The sequence below is a fragment of the Carcharodon carcharias genome, chromosome 9, assembly GCF_017639515.1.
Source record: "Carcharodon carcharias isolate sCarCar2 chromosome 9, sCarCar2.pri, whole genome shotgun sequence".
Taxonomy (NCBI): Eukaryota; Metazoa; Chordata; class Chondrichthyes; order Lamniformes; family Lamnidae; genus Carcharodon; species Carcharodon carcharias.
The window spans coordinates 103,313,353-103,332,947 of record NC_054475.1 but is presented as its reverse complement, the minus strand read 5'-3'; the positions used below and the strand labels follow the sequence as shown (position 1 = coordinate 103,332,947).

The window sequence follows — 19,595 nt, the reverse complement described above, 5'->3', positions numbered from 1 at the left end:
GGGGCAGGTGTGTTGCCTTTATCAGACACAATGCCTGGAGCCAACAGAAACCCACCTATATGGTCCAGGAGGTATCAAACTACAAGTCATGGGAACATTACACGTTATACTCCGGCACAGGGGAAAGCTGATACCGGACATATTGCATGTTCTACAGAATCAGGAATTCCCTATTTTAAGTCGAAGTGCCTGCAAAGACCTTAATCTTATAAGGAAAGTGGGTGAAGTCAGCCAACAAACATCCAAGGATGACTTCAGAACTGAATACCTGAAACTCTCCAACTGCACTGGAGATCTGGATTGGGATTTCAGCACTGATTTTTTTGACACCTGTTCACAGAGATTGATGATCCAGCCAGTTTTCAGGAAGATGTCCCGGAGAGGGTGAGTGGACTGGCTCACACCGAAGACACTGTGAACCATCTAGACCAGAGAATACATGAATAAGCCAATGATCATTCATTACTTTGTACTACTGCTTGGTGACTCTGTTCCAATACCACATTCATCCAACAGCGGTGATCTTTTGAAAGTACACCTGCACCTATCCATCCATCAAAAGTGGTAGTCAAGAATGCTAGTAGCCAAACAAGTCCAAAACTAGACACAGAACCAAGACATGCAATGTCCGCCTTTTCTACTTTGGAAGACGTTATTGCTACACCACGCCTGCTGGGTTTTGAGGGAAACCAAGATATTGATCCTCACAGTTTCCCATTCTACCTAAACAATTATTTCCAGAGGTAGCTGTCCAGGATTATCTGAGAGTTTGAGAATGAACTACAAGGAGTCATTATCGCTCCAGAAGTTAAGTAAGAAAAGACCATTCAAATGAACTAGGGCCACCTGAACGCAAAGAGAGGGAAAACCTACAAAATCCAATCATGAGAGAGAGACAAGTCAAGAACTGTATAACAGCAAAGAGAGGAAGAAAAGGATCAAGTCTAGATCCAGAAGCCATTATAAAGCAAAGGAGTAATAATCCAGAGAGATGATAATTAGCAGGGATCTTATTTTGCACATACTTCAGAAGTTACTATATGAAGAAACAGGAGGAACATTATCTTTATTCCTCAAAGATGCCAATCAGCCATACACTTGGAAGAACCAGATGTTGAGTCAGAAATTGACTAAAAAACAAATACTGCAACTCTCAACAAAGGCCAACCAAATCAAGAAAAAGAAGTTCAAAGGCAGACTGCTGATCTTACAAGTCTGACAAGAACATGATCAGGGAGAGTCATGAAGCCTCCCGATAGATTGAATCTATGAAGTCAGACACTTGGTGGGGAGATCGGGTAGTATGTAAATACGAATGTAAAAAATAATTGGACAAAGACTTGGGGAGAGATGTAGTATTAGAGTTGAAAGGGTTAATGTGTGGGAGTGTGTAAGCAGCACCGCCCATAATGATGATGTAAGAGACACATGACCAAGAGTTGAGAGGGAAGATGTTTCTAGCTTTCACAGAGTAACATTTAGTTATGAATACCTATATAGTTCTGTTATATCTAATAAACCAGTTATTGTTTAGACATACCAATGTCTCAGCAACTACTCATCAGCCATTCCAACTAACATATAACATATATGGAATTGTTTATGCAACTACATCATGTTACATGCATACATTGAACTTATTCATTTTTTTACAACTACAATATGTAAGGGAAAACGAGAACAAATGTATATTTCCATAACATATCAGCTTCCAAAGGACTTCACAACTGGCTAATTGATTTTGAAATGTAATCATTACTGCAGAATATGTCAGTTAACTTGCGTAAAACAGGGTCACACAAAGGGCAGAGTATGACCTGATAATTACTTTTGATGGTGGGAATGAGGGAGGATTTGTATTTGCACGATGACTCCCTGATCTTCTTTTAATAGCACCATAGATTCATTAATAACCGTGTGCTCAGGCAGAGGGACATTGGCTTATGAATAAATTTAAGAAGAACTGGTGCCTTTCGCAACCTCAGGATGTCCCAAAGAGTTTTATAGTCAATGAAGTACTTATAAAGTATTGTTGCCGTTATTGTATAAGCAAATGTAGCAAGCAATTCATACACAGCAAGATACCACAAAGAGCAATGAGGTAAATGACCAGGTAATCTATCCTCCTAAATAATGTTGACTCAGAGATAAATGTTGTTCAGGACACCAGGAGAACTCCTTTGTTCTTTTTAAATAGTGCCATGAGGCCTTTAATGTCAAGCTGACTGGATCAGGATTTAATCTCTCATTGAAAAGACAGCACCTATACCATTCCCTTGTTGCCTCACTGGAATGTCTGCTTAGATTTTGGCCTGATTTTGCAGTGGTAATGGCAGTGAATCTGTCAGCATTTATCATCATTACTTCTCTGAAACTGGTAACAACTTCTGGAGACTGCAGATGCACAGTTAAACTTAATGCTTCTCCTGTTGAATTCCCTCCAGAATGTAATTAATTGGATACCATTGAACTGACTTGAAATTCCATCTTAGACTCACTGAAGAATCCTTGATAAAATTAATCTTGTTGAGTGAAGTGTGTTAGGTTTTAACAGCGTACTTTAATAATTACTACCAAACAGCCTCATTGACCCCGAAAGAGTATTTTGTTATATTTGTTGAATGTCAGTTTTCTCCAATATGATAAGAAATTCCATTTTTAAAATATGTTGTTTTAGAGGTTTATTTCTGATATTTTAATTTCTAATTTAATCCTAACGCTGTGTCCCCTAATTTAACCCCAACTCTGTGTCCCAATTTTTTATTTTGCTGTCTAAAAATTAAAAGTGAAGGGATTCAATGATTTTTACATCCTGGTTTGCTGTCTGTGAGAATACTTGGCTACTCACCCTGCTTGATGACATAATTGATGCGGGATGCCTGGAGATCCCCTTGACTTGGCACAAGCTTCAAACTGACGTTGGGCAAGGGGAAGTCTGTGCCACTGAGATTTCTTGATCTTAGTGGACAGTTTCTTTAGGGTCAGCGGTGAGTGCCACTGCTACACTTGTTGACTGCAAAATCCAGCTCAGAATGTTTCTGGTGTATCCCGCTGGGCCTGATTTTAAATCACTCAAAACCCATTCACATACACAGAGTTAAAATTGGGCCCAGATTGTCCTGTGATTTATTTCATTTGCATTTTGTAGGACATTGCTACATGAAAATTGGCTGCTTTGTTTGTCTACAGCACAACTGTGACTGCACTTAAAAAGTATTCAGTTGATTGTAAAGTACTTTCGGATGAGATGAGCGCATAATAAGGTCCTATAAACTAATTCATTCATTATTTTTCTTTGTTTTTTTTTTAACTTCCTTCCTTCTCTCAAAGTGCTCCTCTCAAGAATATTTTTGATTCCAAGTTGGACACAGCAGTAAAAAATGAAGGACATTGATTTTGAAAATTTCAGTGTCAATGAATGCTTTCTCAAATCATAATATGAATTGGTAAAGCTGCACTGTAACATCTTCTGTAACATGTTCATTGGATGTACAAACTGGTTCCCTCTGAAAAGAAAAATGTTTTTACAATAGCTAATTCCCTGTCCCCAGAGGAATAAAAATCATCCTGAGAAGTTAAAATGGCAGTGTTATTATACATGGTCTAAGCAGTGTAGCCAGAATACAATTATCGTGTGCTCTCAACCATGTAACTTTTGAGGCATATGTTGATTCTCACCAGTAAAACATAAATATGCCTGGTTTCTGTCTCTAAAATAGATCAGTTACCTTAGATAATAATAACAAAATGTTAATTTGCTTAACACTGATCTGAAATGCTGGTCTCTAAAGAACCTTAGGATATGGTTTAATTAACAGCTCTGAACAAGGTAATTCAATATTTCTGTTAGTGTCTGGTTCTAGTTTTTCTCTGTTTTAGCCTTTCTCTGTTTTTTAAATGTGATGCTCTGTTTTGTATATATCCGCATTAGATTTCCATTTTTGATTCTTCACTTGAAGCATTAAATGCATAACCTATAACAATGTTGTCAATAGTCCCTCCTCTTGATCAGGAGACAACACACACAGATAAAAGAGGTACATCCGTGTCAGGCAGCCTAAAGCATGAACAGGTGCAGCTCAGACCATGCAAATGAACACTGGTTGATTTAGTTACAGCCTAGAACCAAAAACCAACAAGTTGTCCAGAGACAGCAGAAATCACCAAACAGCCACATCCAGGTCAGTCTGCACAAAAGACAGGTGTAAACAGACATAGTGAAAATGTCCAGTGGAAAAAAAGACGTGATAATCATTGGCGGGGGCTTGTCGGGTGAGTTTCTTCATTGTTTTTCAGTTTCATGCTTCTTCCCCTAAGTTGTCAGCAGAATGGGTTCAGAGCTGAAGTTATTAAAATGAAAAACAGCTTATGCTTTATGAATGAATGGGTATTATGCTTTAGGACAATAATTCATTAATACTTTTACGAATATGTTAGAATTTATTCATCATTTCTGAAAAAAAGTTCTTTTTCCAATTTATCCAAAGATTAGTAAAGCAGAAAATGTTTTGTTTTTTATGAACACTGATTTAGTTCTTATTTAAAATTCAGACTTCATGTTTGTGCAAGCTGCACGTATCATTGTACTGAGCTGTCTGTTACGCAGAAGACATTTATATGCAATCTTTTTGCAGAGCTGTGAATGATTGGTGTGATGTCAGGGCCTGTTACAATGAGGGTGCTTTTTACTGCAGGCGTTCTATATAGTTTTATTAGTCATAATTCCATTTATAATGTGTATTTTTGTTGAGTCTACAGACCTTCTGACTAATCCATGGTATGAGCCAATTTCCCATTTCCCTAGTAAGGCAACCAGCTCTCATTGTTCAAACAGGCATTTTCAAAAATATAATCAACAGATGACTGGAAATAAACAAAGGGATGTAAAACATAATGAGACAAATTTTGTTGGACTGGGGCATCTAGCGGGAGTGCCCTGTTAGTTAGATCTTTTCCTGCAATCTTTAGCTCAAAAATATTTTACTCCATAGGTTGCTGAAAATGCGGGCTGATAAATGGCTTAGTGAGGCAATGGGGGATCTCGAAACTTAGTGAATGACAGGATTGACGACTTAGGTCCTTAACTAATGAGGATTGAGAAAGAAACAGAAACAAAAGAGAAGAATGGTGAATTAGATTCAAATCAAGTACAAGAAGAAAAATAATGAGAGGGAAAGAAAGATTGGACTGAGAGAAAAAAAAGGGCCAGAGAGGAAAAGAAAAATTAAATATAACATTTCTATGAAGGCTTTACTGCTGAGACTAAGCAATTTAAATCATTCCCTTTCTCTGTAAGATTGATTTGTATTGTATTAACCAAAGATCATGCTGTTGAAAGAGCACTTACACGATTAATTATGAACCTAACATTCTGTGGTGAGTTAAAGGGAAATTAATGTGCAAATGCATTTATTTCTTCAAATATTGGGAGTGTTGAGAAGGAGAAGCTGTTTCAACAAAGCAAACAGCAGAGCAGTGTAAATCAACCAGCAAATTATGAAGATTTGCAACTCACACTGTATCTATTCATTCCCTGAACCTGGTTGCCAATTTGCAGGTTAATAATGGCATATGTCATGAACACACTGCTATTCTTCCAGGAGGAATTGGCCCAATATATTTTAATAATGGGTTAAATTTTAACGGATTTTTTTGTTGTTTAAAGCAGAGATAATAGAACTAATTTTGTAATCCTTTGAGCAAGATGCTTGGAACAAGCTGTGTGTTGGTGTGGAGCTTAATAGGGTTGGTGGTGGTGAGCACATATAACATGGTGGAAACTTGGACACCTCCACTCACTCAACACATTGGACGTCAACATAAATGCCCCAAATGAGAATTGCTGAGTCCTTACCATTATGGCATCACAGATGTGATACACACTCATTTTGGGCCTAATATTTAATGGTAGGGCAAGTTGATAAAGGTGTTAAAAATGCATATAGGATCCTTAGGTTTATAAGCAGAGGCATGAATACAGAAGTAAAGAATTCATTGCAAACTTTTATAAATTGCTGTTTGGCCTTAGATGATATATTGTATCCATATCTGGGCACCACACATTAGGAAGGATGTAAAGACCTTGGAGAAACTACAGAGGAGATTTACTGGGATGGTGTCAGGTTGGGGTGGATTCAAGTTCCTTAGAGCAGGGAAGGTTAAGCAGAGATTTGGGGAATTCAACATTATGTTGGGGAGCTTGAAGAGCTGGTACGGAGAGAATGTGCCAAATTGCCTCCTTCTTAGGAAATTTTAAGGGTTTTTCACAAAAAATTGGGAGGAAGAGATTTTGCCAATTTTATAATGGAAACATCTGGAAATTTATTGGCGGTAGTGAATTAAAACTATATAATTTGAAGTTACATGGTTGTCTTTATGACCTTAGCACATCCTAAAGAACTTCACAGCCAATTCATTACTTTTTGAAGTCTAGTGACTTTTGTCATGTGGGGAAAGACAGCAGGAGATTTGCAAACTGCAAGATCACATAAAAAACAAGAGAAAATGATGAAAATCTCTGATGTTTGTTGAAAGGTAAATGGTGATCCTGATACTTCTCTTGCTCTTCTATGAATAGAGCATTGGGATCTCTTACACTCCTATGAGATAGCAGAAAGGGCTTCTCTTTAACATTGCAGCTGAAAGGCAGCACCTCTGAAACTGCAGCACCCTATCAGCTTGGACTGAAGTGTCAGCTTAGAATATAGGCTCAAGTCTCTAGAGTGGAGCTTAAATCCAGTTTTCTAACTCAGATGCAAGACTGCCACCACTAAGCCAAGACTGACATGATAGATTAACTCTGATTTTGTGGTCTGCGACAAAGCATTGTCACTTGTTGCTGGTTTTGAAGAAATCTGTTCACAAAATCAAGGAATCTCTGTGACTTGGATACCCCTTTCCTGACATCAGTTTGATTCTGGCATCAAGTCAAGGGGATCTTCTGCCATCCAACAACAGTGATGTCATGAAGCAGGGTAAGTAGCCAATTACATTGAAGCATTCTCACAATCAGGCATGCCAGAGATTAAAATGCACTGAGTATGCTTCACTTTTAATTACATTTTACAGAATATAAAATAAATGATTGGGACATTCACACAGGATTAAGGTAGAAACTGAACTATCATAAACAAGTCTCTATAAAAAGTATTTTAAAAATTCATAAAATTTATCATAAAAGATAAAGGTGACATTCCACAAATATAGAATTAGTTTTCCAGGGCTAGAGAGGTTTTTCATCAGCAGTCATGATCTTAGTACGTTTGTTTAAAACCTAGCCCTGAATTTTTCCCGCATCGGGTGGACTCTTTGGGGGTGGGCGTGGGCAGCCGTGGAGCCAACAGCCACCCGCGATCGGCTCCGCACCGCCACTTAAACTGGGGAGGCCAATTAAGGCCGATCTAGTGGACTACATGAGCGGTAGCATTCAGCACTACCTGTGTGGGCGGGGGCAGGAGGGAGAGTCGGGGCCAGCTTCAATCTCCTTAAGGCACGGAGCTTCCTGAGAGAGATTGAAGCACTTTTGAAATAAATAACTAAATGGAATAAAAACTTAATGAAACATGTCCCCTCATGTGACTGTGTCACATGAGATGGGATATGTTTTTATATTTCAGAAATTTTTTTTATTCAATTGGTTAAGGCTTTAGGAAACCTCATCCCGCTTGACCTTTTTGCCTGCCCGCCGACCGTTAGGTTGGACAGGCAGTGTAAGTTTGAAATTAATTAGTTCCTTAATGGCCTTAAAGGCCTTGTAACTATTGGTGACCGCCGAGCGAAACATCGCGAGACAATGCGATGACATCGGGACACATGCCTAGAGTCATCACACATCACTTTACGTGCCGGTGTGTCGGGCCTGCCCCTGCACGTTGACTGAAAAATCCTGGCCCTGGTTACACTTCATTCAACAAGATGTAACACTTCCAAGGGTTTTTACAGCAAGTAAAAGGTCAAGTTCTTGTCAATTAAGTGATTTCTGCTTGATTGCAGTCTGAGAGGATCTTAAACAACGCACCCTTTGGAGAAACAACTTCTGGATTTCCATGTTTAACTGAGCATGAGCAGACTCCAGTAGTTTCTATCAGTTTACAGTTTACAGTTTTACCATCATTACTACCACAAAATTCTGACCAATATATTTCCTTATGATTGGTTGACCATGATATCATTGTATAAGACACCATAAATTGAAATAATTTGCAGACCTCCTAAGACTTTAATGGGAAATGCCCAAAGGGAAAAATTATAGTAATAAACCTTTTCTAGTCACCTTTAAAAGTATGAAATATTCATTGTTTATTGTTCATGGGGCTTTGTGAGGTTGGTAGCAGCTTGTTTATTCTGTTTCAATTCTACTATGTATTCTGCAAACCGTCTGATTAAAACCCTACCCCATCTTGTCCAGCCTCACCTCTAACAATAAGTATGAGGGGCTAATGAGTTTCTTAGTCACTAAGATTGGGACCGTCGATCTGTTGCCTCTGCCACACCCACCATTCCAATAGCCCACTGGGCCAAATTTCCTTTAAAGCTCTCCCATTCCCTATCTATGAACCCACATCTTTCTCTAGTTTCACTCCCATCTCCCTTTATGCCCTCTCTGAGCTCATTTTGTCCACGTCCTGTTCCTTTGATTTTATTCCCACTAAACTGCAGATAACTCAACTTCTCCTGGTTCCCATATTAGCTGATATTGTAAATGGTTCCTTTCTTCAGATGTTGCCCCTCTCTCCTTTAAATCTACCATCATCACCCCTCTCCTCAAAAAAACACACTTTGTCTCCACTGCCCTTGCAACCCACCATTCCATTTCCAATCCAACCTCCCCTTCAAGTCCAAAGTCCTTGAATATGTTGTTGCCTCCCAAATCTGTGCCCATCTTTCCTGGAATTTCATGTTTGAATCCATCCAATTGGGTTTCTACCCTGGCACATAACCAGAACAGGTCATATCAGCATCACAAATGACAACCTAACTGACTGACTGTGCAAAGTTTCCCTCCTTGTCCTTTACGACCTGTCTGCAGCCTTCAACATGGTTGACCACACCATCATCTTCCAATGCCTCTCCACTCGTCCAGCTGGGTGGGAATATCCTCCCTAGTTCATTCTTATCTATCTAACTATAACCAGAGGATCAGTTGCAGTGGCTTCCCTTCCTCCTCCCACACCATTATCTCTGGTACCCCCTAAGGATCTATTCTTGGCTCCCTATTTCATGCTGCCCCTTGGCAACATCATCTGAAAGTACAGTTAGTTTCCACAAGTTCTATCTCACCACCACATCTGTTGACTCCTCCACTGTTGCTAAATTATCAGACTGCTTATTCGACATCCAGTACTGGATGAGCAGAAATTCCCTCCAATTAAATATTGGAAGGCTGAGCCACTGTTTTTGAACCCTTCTCCACATTCCGTTCCCTAGCTATTGACTCCACCCCTCTCCCTGACAACAGTCTGATATTAAATCAGTCTGTTCGCAACTTTGGTGTTATATTTGACCCTGAGATTAGCTTCCAGCCACACATTTGTGCTATCACTAAGACTGCCTATTACATCACCCAATTCCACTCTTGTCTGAGTTTATCTAATGCTGGAACCCTCATTTGTGCCTTTGTTATCTCTAGACTCGACTATTCCAATGCACCCCTGGCTTGTCTCCCATATTCTACCTCCTAAAATTAACTCATTCAGAACTCTGCTGCCTGTGCCTTAACTCACAGCAGGTCCCATTCCCTTATCACCCCTGTGCTCGCTGACCTATGCTGGCTCCTGATCAAGCAATGTCTTGATTTTAAAATGTTCATCCTTGATTTCAAATTCCTTCATGGCCTTGCCCCTCCCAATCTCTGTAATCTCCTCCAGCAACACAACCTTCTGAGATATCTGTGTTTATCTAATTCTGGCCTGCTCAAGCATCTATGATTTTAAACCCTCCAACATTGGTGGCTGTGCCTTCAGGTGCCTAGGACCTAAGCCTCTCTACCTCATTTTCAACCTTTAAGACATTCCTTAAAACCTACCACTTTGACCAATCTTTTGGTCATCTGATCTAATATCTGCTTATGTAACTGTGTCATACTTTGTCTTTTAAAGCTCCTGTGAATTGTCTCGGGACATTTTATTACATTAAAAGGTGCTATGTAAATATAAGCTGTTGTTGTTAATTTTGGAATTTAAAAACATATTTTTAGGAGCTGCAAGCCTTGGCTTTAGCTTGCAGCTTCTGTGTAAAAGAAAGATGCGAAGAGAGCACTGAGAAAATGGGACAGCACACATACTCCAGAAGGGCTGATAGTGGCCAAGGAACCAGCCAGTGGAGAGTTGCTACTGTCTTTCTAGCTAGGATCATGAAAATTTTATATGGCATGTGGAAAATGTCAACATTTGTACTGGACCATTGTAGATAGATGGATTTATAATTCTTAACTTCATTGCATATGTAACAAAGTTTAAAAAATTTCTACCTTTTGCTCTTGAATTGATGATGTATTATCTTGCTGTGGAGAGCAGGGAGATACAATATTATAACTTTCAGGTATTAAAGTATAGCCTAGATTGTTTCTCAAAGGTATCAGCTTGATTTGTTATACAGTGCGAAGGGGCAGGGCTGTCGAATGCGACGAGCCATTCAAAAGTCCACTAACATCAGAGGGACCGTAAAATCCCGCCGACATAAAATTCTGCCCCAAGGAGTATCTTAATTAAAACTGTGACCAAAATATTTCTTGGGCTAGAATAATAAAAAGTTGCTCAGGTTTCTGATGAGATGGGATGAGCCAAATATGAAATCATGTTTTTCTCCTTGATGTTTTGCGCTAAATTATTTCACAGAAATCTCAGAGGAGATTTTTACAGGCATTGTTCCAAAGAACTAGTTCAAAGGTGTCAAAACATTTCCTGGTCAAGAGAGTGGACTCTGACAATGCCATTGTTGGGCTAGTCACAAGGAGTGCACAAGAAACACAAAGTGAGTTGCCTGCCAATTTTCCTTCATCCATTTAAATGAGCACTTGGGCCTTTGCCCTGATGCCCAGCCTAACACTGAGAACTTGCATGTGAGAAAACATATCTTGCTACTCTGTAGCACAGTATATCAGTATAACGTATTACATGGCTATGTACAAAGAGGAGGTTGGGGAGATCTGAGGTAAATCTTTTTTCTTGAAGGTATATTTGGCATGTGAGGGGGAGACCATGTGATGTGCCCACCCAAGCGCATCAGCATCTATGCTATTATTGTGGTCAGGCCTCATTTACATTTCCCCAGATAACTGCGAGTATGGCACGTGTTCCCTAAGGCAGCTCACTGATCTGGGGGTGGGTATTCCAGCAGGGTGGCCAATTTTAAAGCTTCTGCAACAACACTATAAAGGAGACGTTTGGAAGCATTAGGAGTAAAAGGAAGAGGAAGCTTTGAAGAGCCAGCAAAGATTTTGCAGCCCATAAACCAGCAAGGACACTAAATGTAGAAACCTTTAAGCCTCAAAATCCACAAGTGACTGGCATAAAAATGTTTGCCAAACCTGCATCTAGCTTCCTTTGCAAACTTTTCACTTCCCCATCTCCCTCCTGTGAGATGCTGCTTAAAACCTACCTCTTTAACTGAGTGTTTGGTCCTCTATATCTCCTTCTTTGGCTTGTTGTTAGTTTTTGTCTGGTTATGCTCCTGTCAAGTGCCTTGGGACATTTTACTACTCTAAAGGTGCTATATAAATACATGTTGTTGTTGACGTTGTGACACATTATACGTCAGTATCTGGAGCTCATAAGTCTGTAGCATCATCAGAAATGAGAAAAGAAGGCATTGCGAAACATCATGCCCAGGCCATGACCATACTGCAGTAGGTATCGCAGCTACAGTGAGAAGATTTCCTTGCAGTGAATGTGACAGTATGGACATGTAAAAGAGCATGTTTCAGTATTAGAGCATGGCTCAAAACTCCTAAGCACTCCATTAAAGGAGGCCACTGAAATTACTTATAAGGGTAGAAGTTATGTACAAAATATATTTGATCATATTTTACATTTTTGTTAACTTCTTCACTTGCATTTTACCAAATGACAACACAAGCTTTCGACAATGCATAAGCAAATTTACTTTTGAAAGTTTTAATTATAATTGAGCTACTGAAACTGGATATTGCATTCGTAAAATGAATCAAATTAAACAAGTTGCATGATGTGTAGGTTCAGCAACAACAGCTGGTGTTCTGAAATCATTCCTGTTTAGTTGTTTACAATCCACTCTCCAAGGCGTGTAATTTCCTGCTCTACTGCTGTACTTTGACATATATTGATTTACACCTCAATAGCTTGAAGAGATCATCTCAGAAACCTTTATTGTACTGTCAGTATATCGGAAATGAGTGGGAGGCAAGCGCTATACTGAATGCAGATGGATGACTTTGAATTGATTTATATCAGTGAAAGATCATTAAGCTCTCAGGTTTACCGGTAGTGGAAGTGAAAGGTGCTTGCAATGCAGACAGATTTATTTTGTAATTTTTGGAACTGAATTTGCTGGTGTTTTGAAAGAAAAACATTTTAACATGCAGCTTTGAAAAAGGAGAGAGAGTTAGCAGGACCAGTGGGTGGAGTCACAAAGCGACAGGATGTGCATACTAATTCCTTCCTCTCAATGATATATCTAAATTGTCCTATTTTAATAAGAATGTCCTTGCATTATCCAATCAAGCTTATGGAAGACCAGCTATCACCAGCTATCTTCCACACTATACACTTCCTAGATGATGCCCATTGACCAGATTGTCCCAGTCTGTTATCACAAATAAAACTTTCCTGTGTGGTTCTAGGCTTGCTACAAAGGATCACAAATGCCCTGAGCCTGATTCTAAGTGTGCCCATTTTAAGTTGATCAACAGCATTTTGTTTTGTTGTGACTATCATGCAGAGAAGCTGATGAATCTGAAGAATTAACATGGGGTGACTTTTAATGCAAAATTATTTAGTTTTGATGCAACTTTATTTTCTGGTCCACGTCCAGGCTTTCCCTTGGCATACAGATCCTGGTTCCTATCTTATCCTGTTGTCTTCATTCTCTAGGTCTATCAGCTGCCAAACTCCTAACAGAGAGGGGCCTGAAAGTGGTGGTTTTGGAGGCTAGAGATCGTGTTGGTGGAAGAACATACACTATTCAAGTAAGTCATGAAAATTACTCCAACTTCTACGTTTCAGGAGTTGCAGATATTCCAGAAATTAATTTGGGAGTTGGGTTACAGGAATCAAAAGGACCCAGGACATATTCTGTGGAGGAGTAGTTCAGTATCTGGGCCGTGTTCTGTGGAGGATTAGGTTATACACTGGCTAATGTGAAGGATGTTTGGTTAGCAATGTGGCCCATGAAAAGTACTTGCAACACATGCTTCAGAAGGACTGATGCAAATTCTAATACTTTTATGCAAGGTTGAGGTTGGAACTAGAGGGAAGTGAGTATTGGAACTACTAAGAGTGCAGTCACTTGCATGTTTGAACAATAGCACAACCTATTTGCCCAGTTTGTCAGCCATGCAGGCAGTAATAGAGCAGTTCCTTGAAAACCAGATTTCGGGAGACGAGATTGAAACCCTGGGAGGTGTGCCGTCATTGAGGCAGTTCGAGTTGGAGCAGCTTTGAAGGAATTCAGAGGCTTGATATTGAAATTCAAGACACTTGCTTCGAGAATAAAGCCACAAGATTGCATGGGTTTTGGACAAACAAAATTAAGCTTTACCATATAAGGTCAAAAAGATAAAATAATTTACAATATCTATGTTATGCTCTAACATTCAGGGCTAATATGAGGTACATGTGAATTAACAGGCAAATCGTGGTTGAACATATGACACTATACAATACATAGTAAATGCAACCAAGACAGTTCCCACAGACTTCTCATCAACCCACCCAGATATCAGCAAATACTGAGTCAAACAAGCTCGTTGAAACTCTGTGTCCCTCATGCAGGACTCCAAACTTTTCACTTTCAAATATCAAGCCTCTGAATTCCTTCAAAGCTGCTCCAACTCGGACGGCATCAATAACTGCACACTTCCAGGGTTTCAATCTCGTCTCCCAAAACTCCATCCCTTGGATTACTGAGGCTGCACCCCAGCCTCTATTTATTCGTGCAATTTCAGCTCTTTAATAGCCGGCTGGCACTGCCCTGAATTTCACCAAGTTCCAATAACCCCAGTTCCACCAAGCTATAAGTGGCTCCCAGGCTTCTTCTGAACCCTAACCCTTTCTAGCAAGGAGGCAGTGACCTTCTGCCACCTTAGCTCCCCTGAGCCCCAGCTGCACAAAGCCAGCCAACAGCAACACTTTTGCTGCCAGGAGCCTGTGAACAACAGCATATTTTTGGTGTGGCCTTTTCCCCTGCTGCAGAATATTCATTCCCCCAGTAAACACACAGATAAATTGAAACCATAGAATTTGATTAAGCTCCACCGATCTCCATGAAGACAAAGCCCTCGAGAGCTCACTGAATGCTTTTAAATTAATGGTAACTTTAACTCCCAAAGCAACACAACTCTCTCGGCTGCATTTCTTTGCAAGCAGTGTCGACACCTTGTTTCCACTTCTCCAGCTAAGTAAGCCTATCTGCTGTTTCGTGATCTTAACCTTTCCAGCTGTTAACCCCTTAAGTCAACATGACCCCAACCTTTTTGATGTAGCAGTCTTCAAGTTGCTTTAGTTACATTTATCTCATTTTCTACAGTTAAACTTTAATCATCCAAGAACTAAAAATTACCTCTAAAATATTACTATGAACTATTAACTGGGTATTTATAACACAAGTGCCAGGTAATGACCATCTCCAACAAGACAGAATCTAACTATCGCACTTGACATTCAATGGCATTACCATCACTGATTCCCTCACTAGAACAATCCCGGGTTACCATTGACCAGAAACTAAACTAGACTAGCCATATAAATACTGTGGCTACAAGAGGCAAGTAACTTATCTCCTGACTCTGCAAATCTTGCTGACCATCTACAAGCCGTAAGTCAGGAGCATGATGGGATATTCTCCACTTGCCTGGGTGAGTCCACTTCCAACAACACAAAAGAAGCTCTACACCATCCAGAACAAAGCAGCCTGCTTGATTGGCATCCCATCCACCACCTTAAATATTCACTCCCTCCACCACCAACACACATTGGCAGCAGCAATTATCATCTACAAGATGCACTGCAGCAGCTCAACAAGGCTTCTTCAACAGCACCTTCCAAACCCACTACCTCTACCATCTAGAAGGACAACAGCAGCAGACGTAGGGGAACTCCGCCACTTGCAAGTTTCCCTCCAATTCACACACCATCCTGTCTCAGAACTACATCACTGTTCCTTCACTGTCTCTGGATCAAATTGTGGAACTCCCTTCCTAACAGCACTGTGGGAGCGCCTACACCACAGGGGCTGCAGCGGTTCAAGAAGTGACCTCACCACCACCTTCTCGGGGGCAATTAAGGATGGGCAAAATATGCTGGCCTAGTCAGTGATGCCCACATCCAATGAATTAATAAAAATTCTGTTCTCAGTGTGCTAGCACCATCACTGTGCTCTGGGCCTCCTTCCCTTGATTTCTTTCTTGTCATCTCTCCCTGCTTTAACAAACCTTCCCAAGCATGCCTTTTCAGCCAAATTCTCTTTATTCTCCCTTACTCCCTCCTGCTAAGGCCTGCCTCCTCAATGTAAAGCTCCTTGTGGTATTTCTCTGCATCTCAGGAGAGAAACAGGAATGCAAATGATTATTGTTACATTAGCTGATTTGCAGCTTTCAAAGCTGGTCTCAGTGTCATTGAACTGAAGAAGATTCCCGATTATGCTGGAAAGCATATATGTGCAAATATCATGCAACAGAATCTGTCCTGCCTGTGATGCCCACACTGTAAATAGCTTGTCAACAAATATTGCCTAGATAAAAACAAAAAAACTGCGGATGCTGGAAATCCAAAACAAAAACAAAAACAAAAACAGAATTACATGGAAAAACTCAGCAGGTCTGGCAGCATCGGCGGAGAAGAAAAGAGTTGACGCTTCGAGTCCTCATGACCCTTCGACAGAACTTGAGTTCGAGTCCAAGAAAGAGTTGAAATATAAGCTGCTTTAAGGTGTGTGTGTGGGGGGCAGAGAGAGAGAGAGAGAGAGAGGTGGAGTGGGGGTGTGGTTGTAGGGACAAACAAGCAGTGATGGAAGCAGATCATCAAAAGATGTCAACAACAATAGTACAAAAGAACACATAGGTGTTAAAGTTAAAGTTGGTGATATTATCTAAATGAATGTGCTAATTAAGAATGGATGGTAGGGCACTCAAGGTATAGCTCTAGTGGGGGTGGGGAGAGCATAAAAGATGTAAAAAAAAACATTTTTTTTTTCTTTTTCTCTTTTTATAATGGAAATAGGTGGGAAAAGGAAAATCTATATAATTTATTGGAAAAAAAAGAAAAGGAAGGGGGAAACAGAAAGGGGGTGGGGATGGGGGAGGGAGCTCACGACCTAAAGTTGTTGAATTCAATATTCAGTCCGGATGGCTGTAAAGTGCCTAGTCGGAAGATGAGGTGTTGTTCCTCCAGTTTGCGTTGGGCTTCACTGGAACAATGCAGCAAGCCAAGGACAGACATGTGGGCAAGAGAGCAGGGTGGAGTGTTAAAATGACAGGGCCCTCAACCGTGTCTGGCCCATCTCCCGCGCATCTGCCCTCATGCCTTCTCCTCCCTCCCAGAAACATGATAGGGTCCCCCTTGTCCTCACTTATCACCCCACCAGCCTCCGCATTCAAAGGATCATCCTCCGCCATTTCCGCCAACTCCAGCATGATGCCACCACCAAACACATCTTCCCTTCACCCCCCCTATCAGCATTCCGTAAGGATCGCTCCCTCCGGGACACCCTGGTCCACTCCTCCATCACCCTCTACTCCTCAACCCCCTCCTATGGCACCACCCCATGCCCACGCAAAAGATGCAATAACTGCCCCTTCACTTCCTCTCTCCTCACCGTCCAAGGACCCAAACACTCCTTTCAAGTGAAGCAGCATTTCACTTGCATTTCCCCCAACTTAGTCTACTGCATTCGTTGCTCCCAATGTGGTCTCCTCTACATTGGAGAGACCAAACGTAAACTGGGCGACCGCTTTGCAGAACACCTGCGGTCTGTCCGCAAGAATGACCCAAACCTCCCTGTCGCTTGCCATTTTAACACTCCACCCTGCTCTCTTGCCCACATGTCTGTCCTTGGCTTGCTGCATAGTTCCAGTGAAGCCCAACGCAAACTGGAGGAACAACACCTCATCTTCCGACTAGGCACTTTACAGCCTTCCGGACTGAATATTGAATTCAACAACTTTAGGTCGTGAGCTCCCTCCCCCATCCCCACCCCCTTTCTGTTTCCCCCTTCCTTTTCTTTTTTTTCCAATAAATTATATAGATTTTCCTTTTCCCACCTATTTCCATTATAAAAAGAGAAAAAGAAAAAAAAAAAATTTTTATTTTACATCTTTTATGCTCTCCCCACCCCCACTAGTGCTATACCTTGAGTGCCCTACCATCCATTCTTAATTAGCACATTCGTTTAGATAATATCACCAACTTTAACTTTAACACCTATGTGTTCTTTTGTACTATTGTTGTTGACATCTTTTGATGATCTGCTTCTATCACTGCTTGTTTGTCCCTACAACCACACCCCCACTCCACCTCTCTCTCTCTCTCTCTCTCCGCCCCCCACACACACACCTTAAAGCAGCTTATATTTCAACTCTTTCTTGGACTTGAACTCAAGTTCTGTCGAAGGGTCATGAGGACTTGAAACGTCAACTCTATTCTTCTCCGCCAATGCTGCCAAATATTGCCTAGACTTGCACTTGCAAAATAGCAATTCAATGTAGCAGAGTGATACTGACACCGAGATCAGCAGGAGTCTTTGCCATCAGGATAGCAGACAAACTAAGAAGAAAAATGCTACAGATCATAATGTTATTGATATTATTATTCCTTATAGGGTCCAGAGTTCCAGTACGTTGACTTAGGAGGAGCATACGTTGGACCCACTCAAAATCGTATTTTGCGATTAGCAAAGGAGCTGGGAATAAATACATACCAAGTAAATGAAAAAGAACAACTGATTCATTTTGTGAAGGTAAAATATTCTACTTCATACTAATTTTTATAAATATGATGTTGAAAAGAAGAGATGTAGTTCTTGAGATTGAAGTTGTTTTGCATGTTTTTTTGTCACTGGTGCTGCAACACGTAGACATTAAGTATAGCATATGGTGGACATTTCAACCTTCCAGACTGCGTGCCTTCACAGCTTCACAGCTTTGGGGAGTCAGGAGGTGAGTTACTGCAGAATTCCTAGCCTCTGACCTGCACTTATTTGCCTTCACCAAAGCCAAAGAGGCAGTAATCGGATAGCCTTTGTATGCAGGTGGCTATACCCTAGCTGTGCACATCAAGCTTAAGGCACCTAGGCTATGGCAAACAAATTCGTGAGTGCTGCTAAAAACTTTTAGTGTTTTAGCAAATTAGTATGTTCAAGACTGAGGTTATGTTTCAACCAGCACCAGATACATGTTATGAAGCACCAATCAACCATTGATGACATCTGCTTTAAGGCTGTAGAAAAATTCTCATATTGGTAGTGTGCTGTCTAGGGATACCACTGTATATCTTTGCATGCATCCAGAAAGCAAGTTCTGCCTATGGCTGACTCCATGATAGTGTCTGGAAGCAGCATGGCATTAAGCCGAAGACTAAATCAAACTCTGCCAGAACATTGTCCTTGTCACCCTGATGTATGGTGCAGAACCCTGGGTCTGCTAAAGGTGCCACATCAAAGCTCTGGAACCCTTCACCAAAGACACTTGAGGTCCACAATGACAATTCGATATAGGTAATGTCCTCCTTTGGTGGACTCCTCGTTTGTTCGAATATGCCCAAGCAGTAAGTGACTTCATCATCCTATAGCAGATTGTGAACATATTACCCATATCAGATTGCAGTTAAGGACAATGACTGGTAGAGTTCGATTTTAGTCTCCAGCTCAATGCTTCCAGATACTATCATGGAGTCAGTCATTGGCAGAATGTGCTTTCTTGATGTGTGCATGGACATTTAGTGGCATCTGTAGACAGCACACCACCTAAAGCAAATTATAGACTTTAGGGGCAGGATTTTCAGCTCGGTGTGCGAGTGCGCACCCAACACGTGTGAGTGTGAAATAACGCATGATGATGTTGGGCGAGCATCCCGAGGTCATCACGCACTCGCGCGATATTTCGGCTGGCAAGCACGCATGGGAGTCGATAGCATGTCTACCGACAATTAACAGGGTTGTTAAGATCATTAATCAATTAATTAAAGTGAAATTTTCCCTGCCTGTCCAACCTTATGGCTGGCGGGCGAATAGGCGAAGCAGCCTTTGCATTTTTTGTGAAACCTCATTCAAGGGCAGGATGAGGTTTCGAACAGTGATTAAAAAAACAATAAAAAAATTTTAAACTCATTTTTAACATGCCCCTGCTCATGTGACAGAGGGGACATGTATTCCTTATTTTTGAAATCTTTATTTTTAATGTCAAAAAT

The 19,595-nt window shown here is 40.8% G+C and overlaps 1 protein-coding gene across 1 annotated transcript in view; it reads left to right on the top strand.

The window, feature by feature from the left end:
- The window catches only part of LOC121282452 (amine oxidase [flavin-containing]-like), a 75,897-nt gene that overhangs the window by 3,449 nt on the left and 52,853 nt on the right, over positions 1 to 19,595 (top strand). The window contains exons 2-3 of the mRNA XM_041196158.1: positions 13,068 to 13,162; positions 18,010 to 18,147. Of these exons, the coding sequence (XP_041052092.1) occupies positions 13,068 to 13,162; positions 18,010 to 18,147 (233 nt within the window). The remainder of the gene's footprint in view (positions 1 to 13,067; positions 13,163 to 18,009; positions 18,148 to 19,595) is intronic.